The 7,336-nt window shown below is 44.8% G+C and overlaps 1 protein-coding gene across 1 annotated transcript in view; it reads right to left on the reverse strand.

Moving 5' to 3' along the window:
• Positions 1 to 6,945, reverse strand: part of UQCRC2 (ubiquinol-cytochrome c reductase core protein 2) — a 34,245-nt gene extending 27,300 nt beyond the window's left edge. The window contains exon 1 of the mRNA XM_055299094.2: positions 3,657 to 6,945. Coding sequence (XP_055155069.1) covers positions 3,657 to 3,689 — 33 coding nt within the window. The 5' untranslated portion in view covers positions 3,690 to 6,945. The remainder of the gene's footprint in view (positions 1 to 3,656) is intronic.
• Between the last annotated feature and the right edge of the window lie 391 nt (positions 6,946 to 7,336).

Below are 7,336 nucleotides of genomic sequence, written 5' to 3' on the forward strand. Positions count from 1 at the left end.
TTAGGGTACCCAAGTGACAGAGGGTGTTCGGGGGTAAAAGGAGCAATAACCACCTCCGTGGGAGGATTTAGCTGCATAACTTTTTTTTTTTTTTTTTTTGAGAAAGAGTGTCCCTCTGTTGCTCAGACTGGAGTGCAGTGGTGCAATCTCAGTTCACTGCAACCTCCACCTCCTGGGTTCAAGCCATTCTCCTGCCTTAGCCTCCCAAGTAGCTGGAACTACAGGTGCGTGCCACCATGTCCAGCTAGTTTTTGTTTTGTATTTTTTAGTAGAGATGGGGTTTCACTGTGTTGGCCAAGCTGGTCTTGAACTCCTGATCTTAAGTGATCCGCCCGCCTTGGTCTCCCAAAGTGTTGGGATTACAGGCGTGAGCCACTGCACCCCGCCTAGCTGCATAACTTATTATGGACTTATTAACCCACCAGTTTACCCAAGCCATTCTTAAACCTCTATTTATTAGTGATTTATAGAGTTCTTGATGCTTATTTTTTAAATGATGTAAAGAATCACTGTATTTTCTTATTTTTCAGTTACCTTAGAAAAGTTTCATGGTTCTTTGTAGTTCCAAAGCTTTGGCATTTTTTGAAAAAGTGTCAGATCACCCATCCACAACCTTTTCTGTTGAGACAGAGTCGTGCTCTGTGTCCCACGCTGGAGTGCAACGGCGCGATCTCGGGTCATTGCAATGTCTGCCTCCTGGATTCAAGCTATTCCCCTGTCTCAGCCTCCCAAGTAGCTAGGATTACAGGCACATGCTGCCACGCCTGGCTAATTTTTTGTATTTTAGTAGAGATGGCGTTTCACCCCGTAGCTCAGGCAATCTACCCGCCTCGGCCTCCCAAAGTACTAGAATTACAGGCGGCCTGGGTCCACAACCTTTTATAGGTTTCAGCTTCTTGCTTCTTTTATCTGCCCAATGAATGTCATCCGTTCAGTCTATTTTCCAATTGAAATGGTTTCATCTCCTTAATCATCTTAGTAACCTTTAAAAAAGACAAAGTAGCCAGGTGTGGTGGCTCACGCCTATAATCCCAGCACTCTGGGAGGCCGAGGTGGGCGGATCACCTGAGGTCAGGAGCTGAAGACTAGCCTGACAAATATGGAGAAACCCCATCTCTAATAAAAATACAAAATTAGCGGGGCGTGGTGACACACGCCTGTAATCCCAGCTACTGGGGAGGCTGAGGCAGGAGAATCACTTGAAACCGGGAGGCGGAGGTTGCAGTGAGCTGAGATTGTGCCATTGCAGTCCAGCCTGGGCAACAAGAGCAAAACTCCGTCTCAAGGAAAAAAAAAGAAAAAGACAAAGTATATGCCAACTTCCTCCAAGCCCTCAATATTTTCCATTGTATCTTCACTCTCATGTGCTGTATTAAGACCACACAACCAAAGGTCTTACTTTTTTTGACTAAATAAAACATTTATGACATGTATGTCATCCTGAGATTAACAATGGCTTCATCCACAGCAGATTCTCAATATATAAAATGCAGTCACTGGTAGGGTAAAAGGGTCCCATTAAATATTAGATAATGGACCCAAAATGCATTCATTTTATTGTTTGTTTTGGCAAATGTTATACAATGCCATGCAAATCATTCTGATTATGACTAAAGTTCATGAGGTTATTAGAGGAGATGAGGAGTGAATAAAACTTGGTGCTCCCAAGACCCAATGAACACCTCCTAGCTGGAGTTTCCCAGACATCCCCGCACAGGCTGCAATGCCTCCACTCTGTGCTGTCCAGAAGGCTGTTTGTTGTACATCATTAGTGCTGTACTAGGTTGGCTGCTGGTTATCACTTGCTTTTAGTACTGCTTTTCAGTTATGAATTACAATTAGCTTTACTTTATCGTCATCAATTTAGTTTGCTAGGTATGGTATAGTTAACCTTCTTTGTAATTTTGGCCTATAATTTTCCAAAAAGTAAACTTTTAAGATATATGGGCATAGCAATTCAAATATGAATAATCTATAATTCCGTTACCAAGTGAGATTTTAGGTGTTTTCCAACCAAATGTGCCCAAATAGTGGCACTTTGTTGGCAATTTTTTTTTTTGAGACGGAGTCTCGCTCTGTTGCCTAAGCTGGAGTGCAGCGGCGCGATCTCGGCTCACTGAAACCTCCGCCTCCTGGGTTCCAGAGATTCTCCTGCCTCAGCCTCCCGAGTAGCTGGGATTAGAGGCGCCCACCACACCACGCCCAGCTAATTTTTTTTTTTTTTTGTATTTTTAGTAGAGACGGGGTTTCACCATGTTGGCCAGACTGGTTTCGAACTCCTGATCTCAAGTGATCCACCTGCCTCTGCCTCCCAAAGTACTAGGCTTACAGGCGTGAGCCATCGCGCTCGGCCGGTAATGTGCTTCTTAATCGTCCCATTCAAATCAGCAAATTATCCTAGTAGTTGTCATGCAATTTACTAAATTATTTTGTTCTAATAAGATATATCTAAGTTTATTCTCCCATATAAAGTGCTAAAATTAGACACATAAATAATTGCTTTCAAGTTTACTGCAATTTGTTTACCTTGGGCGTCTCCAACTGTTTTCTCTGAGCTTTTTCTATTGCAAAATAGAATGGAGAAGGAAATTCTGGGGTATTTTGCCAATCTAACCGTGCTTCCCTCAAAGGGTAATCACTGGTGTATCTAGGTATACCAGGAAGGTTAAGGCAATTACAGCCTAAATTGATACAGCCCACAGCACATTTATGTAAGCATAAAGCATAAGAACATTCCATGCCCAGGTCTGGTCTTCTGCATCTCCATCTAGGAGGGTTTCTCAACACAGGTACTACTACTGGCACTTGGGGCCAGATAATTCGTTGTAGTGGCAAGTTTAGCAGCATCCCTGGCCTCTCGATGCCAATAGCACCCTCCTTACAAGTTGTTGCAACTAAATATGTCTCCAAACATCGCCACCGGTTCCCTGGGGGCATACTGTCCCTCGCTATAATTTTTTTTTTAAGTGTTCCCCCTTAACCCTCTTAATAACCACTGCCCCACAGTAATATAACCCTGATGTGTGAGTTTTCGCCAAGTGACAGCTACGTTTAATTTAGGCTTGAAGGGGAAACGTAATTAAGGAGCTTCTGAGGACAAACAGATGTCTTGGAGGAACCGTCTAACATACGATCAAGAAAAGCAACGTTAGACTACTAAGACACCATAGTAATTAACAATGAAGTTCCAGGTACTGTGATAAGTGTTATATCTGCATTAGCTCCTTTCTTATACTTTTACTCGCTGGGGAAACTGATGCTCCGTGATAAACCAAGGAGCAGAGGCTGCAGCGGATAAAGTGAAGGTGGGGGGCTAAGTCTGTGCCGTCCTCCCACTCCCCCTGGGTTTCGCGGTCTCTTTCTCCAGCACTTGAGTACCGGAGTGACCTTCAGAAGTCTCTCCAGGGAGTCGCTTCAACTCCGCTCTCACGTCCTGCCCCTCTCTTCAGGTTTCCCGGTGTTAGGTCTCTTCTGCTCACAGCACGAGCTGGGCCACCAAAGCCTGACCCAGTTTGCAGCCCACTTGGTCCGCAGGGTTCATATGAAGGGCAGACTGACGCCCAAGGCCCAGACCCCAGACCAGACACCTCCGCCTCGCATCACCTTGTCGACACACTGCTCCCCAGCCCTTTCCCAAACCCACCACCTGAGCTCACCGAGAAGGACCCGGCTCTGGTTAGTAGCTTCATGATTCAAGATTGTTCTGACACACGGTCACTGCCGGATTAAACGAAAGCAAGATGGTGGCGGAGGCCGGGAGTTTCCCAGCGTTCCCCGCTAACACTTTCCCACGTCCCCTTCGTGAGGTACTCTCTATACTGCCGCGCTCTACTGCTCCCTGCATAAGGTTGGACCAGTCCAATTCCTCCAAGACTCAGAATAGGCAGACGCACAATTTCCAAGTAAATATGCAGAGAATAACGTACGTCACTGCTTTTTGCGTTCTTCTCCTGGCCTGAATATCCAGTATGCACCCCTTTTCTAAGTACTTCTGCAGCAGCCCGTCACAACTCCCCCCGCTGTCTTGGGCTCTTCGGCTCAGGATTGTCCAATGGGACGCGCCTCTCTTGGGACTCCGCAGGCGCGCTCCGGGATGACACCTGCACTGGAGGCCCTGGGTTTCCGCGTCCCTGGACAGTGGGGGCTTCAGGAGATTCCTGCTACTCCACCTTTCTGCAGAGGTCTTGGGCATCGAAGCCCAGCGTAGCTGCCTCTCGCTGGGTGGAGTCCTTACTGGATCTTTAGCTCCGTGAAACAGGGGCCTTGTTCAACGTATTCGCCGCTGTGTCCCCCAGAGCAGGCCCGGGACACAGCCGGTCAGCAACCTGGGGGAATCATCACAAGGCTTTTTGGTCTCGTGGAATTTACGTCCTAGGCTGGGGCTACATAGAATATAAAAACTTAGCTATAGTTTTTGTGTTAGGAAAATAGAAATGTTTTGGATAGTAGGTGTGTTATGTGAGCCGAAACCGGCAGTTGGAGAAAGGCAGTCACGTGACGACCTGGGGCGCGTTCACATCCAGTCCTCGGCGAGCGTTAACCCAGAAAGTGCCTTGAGCCAGGCGCTGTGCTAACGCGAGAGGCGTGGGCCCTGCCCTTTAGGGACTTAGAGTTTCGTACCTTGCTACGTTGCTTGGTTGGGAAACCGACAGTATCAGCATCAATATCATTTGGGAGTTGATTAGAAATGTATGAACTCCAGGTCCCATATTGGATCTGAATAGGTGTTTTTACAAGATCCTGAGATGATTTCGTATGCACAATAGTTTCAGAAAGGCTGGTGGTGTAGACGTTACAAGGCATAGGCAAATGTACGTTCTTTTTGCCTTGTGTCTGAATTGCTCCAGGCCTGCAACGGACTCGGGGCCTCTAATTAAGATCTGGGCATTAAGAACCTGGCACCAACCCAATTTCTGTGCCTGCTGGGGACCCCCTCAACCCAATTCATATCGTAGAGTTTCCCCACGTGTGGTAGACTTACACTAGTGGTGCATGAGATGATTTTAAGTTGGTACATAGATGAACACTTCCATTTTTTTCCTTTTAAAAAATTTGTATAAATTTAAGGGGCGCAAGTACAGTTATGTTATATGGATATATTGCAGTAATGGTGAAGTCTGGGCTTTTAGTATACCCATCACTCGAATAATGTACATGGTACCCATTAAGTACTTTGTCATCGTTCACCTCTCTCCCACCCCTCCAGCTTTCGGAGTCTCCAGTGTCTGTCATTCCACACTCTATGTCCATGTGTACACCTTATTTAGCACTGTTCCATTTTAATAATATATTTATTTTGATTATGGCAGCCAATGCTAGTAGTGAATTTCCTCTTTAAGTACATTTATAAAATAATAAAAGTTGGCTACTTTTATTATTAACGTAAAAACGTTAAGTAACTTGATGATACGGAGATACGGCAAAAAATCATGAATGTGTTATAAAGGTACCATTGAGTGAAATTTGGGAAGCAGTGCTCTGATCAAGCCACCTGCCTGCTTAAAATTCTTCAACGACAGCCACGTTCGTTTTTCAGGATAAAGTTCAAATTCATTAACATGGCATACAAAGCTGTCTCCAGTACTTCAAAATCCCAATTCCCAAGTTAGCTGCACCCCTGAGTCCAGTCATTATAACTTCATCATTCAACAGTTCAGGTCAGGTAGGAGGAACACACAAGTCTCCACGCTCAAGTGCACACGCACACACACACACACACACACAGATACACACACCTGCTTATAATGTCCTCTCATTCTTAGGTTATGACCCAATATCAGGAAGGGGCAAAAATAAATTCTGTTCAAAATGTGGCAGGATTTGAAACATAATTCATGATATCAGCTACATAAATCATAAAATCCCAAGTTTGTCAATTGCGAAATGGCCTATTAAGCATTAAACTACAAATTAGGAGTGCCATCTTGTGGACACATCTACCACTTTCACATCATGTCACCTAGCCAACTCCGTGGCTGTTCTCACTGTGGAGGTCTCTGCCACAACTCTAGCATTTTATTGCAGAAGAAAACCCAGTCCTTGAACTGGTTTCTGCGTAGAACACACTGAAAGCCCTAGGAGAGGAAACCAGCAGACAGGAAAAGAGTAGACATGGAAGAGCAGATGAGTTCATTGCTGGAAAGCTCGAATTGTTAGTCTCGTTAATGTGGAGTCCATTTGACTCTATGGAGCCTAACTACCTACCCTGAGCGCCCGCGGTGAGTATGGGGTGGGAGAACGTAAAGAGAAAGCAGGCAACAGTAGGAGTAAAACACACCAGAGGAAGGTGATGTGGGTTTATACTTGGCAACATTACCTTGCCATCTTAGGGCCAGAGGCATTAATCATGGCTTCCCCAATGCATAATTTTGATGTTGGCATTTCCTTCCCCATTCCTTTCAGAATCCTACCCTGTCAAGTATTATCTCTGATGAAATATTCCCTGGGCCGGGCACGGTGGCTCATGCCTGTAATCCCAGCACTTTGGGAGGCCGAGGTGGGTGGATCACCTGAGGTCAGGAGTTCAAGACCAGCCTGGCCAACATGGTAAAACCCTGTCTCTACTGAAAAAAAAAAAATACAAAAATTAGCCAGGCTTGGTGGCGGGCGACTGAAATCCTAGATACTCGGGAGGCTGAGGCAGGGAGAATTGCTTGAACCTGGGAGGCGGAAGTTGCAGTGAGCCGAGATCACTGCCACTACACTCCAGCCTAGGCGACACAGCGAGACTCTGTCTCGGGGGAAAAAAAAAGAAAGTTCATATCAATTTCTAATATTCTATAATTATTGTTTTTGGTCAGATATACTTTTTCCATGTATTGAGGTGAACAGATTGGTCTTATTCTAAGACTGTTAAGTTATATTGATTGATTCAAATTATAAATAAACCTTTCATTCCTGTTATAAACCCAACTTGGTCTGGATGTTTTATTCTTTTAATATATTGCTAGACCTAATTTGCTACTAATTTGTTTAGGATTTGTGCATTTATGTTCCAGAGTGATATTGGCTTTAACTGTCACTTTCATTCCCCCCATTCATGCATTTTTCTATCATAGATAAAATGAGTTAGGAAGTGTGAAAGGAAAAAACATCTCAGGGCCCCCAAATCACTAAGCCAAAGGGAAAATTCAAGCTGGGAATGATGTCGGACAAACCTATCTCTCGTTTTATTCCTAAATAAGATAGCTATAAGGATAAAAAGCTACATAACTTCCCTCACAATTCGCCCACAGGGAAATTCCATGTGAGTCTGAAGATCTTTACCCTAAAAGAGTTCTGTAGAGTTTCATCCTAGCAATGTAAATTGATAGCTGTTTTCCTTCCTTTCCTTTCC

Source organism: Symphalangus syndactylus, chromosome 11 (assembly GCF_028878055.3).
Source record: "Symphalangus syndactylus isolate Jambi chromosome 11, NHGRI_mSymSyn1-v2.1_pri, whole genome shotgun sequence".
Lineage (NCBI taxonomy): Eukaryota > Metazoa > Chordata > Mammalia > Primates > Hylobatidae > Symphalangus > Symphalangus syndactylus.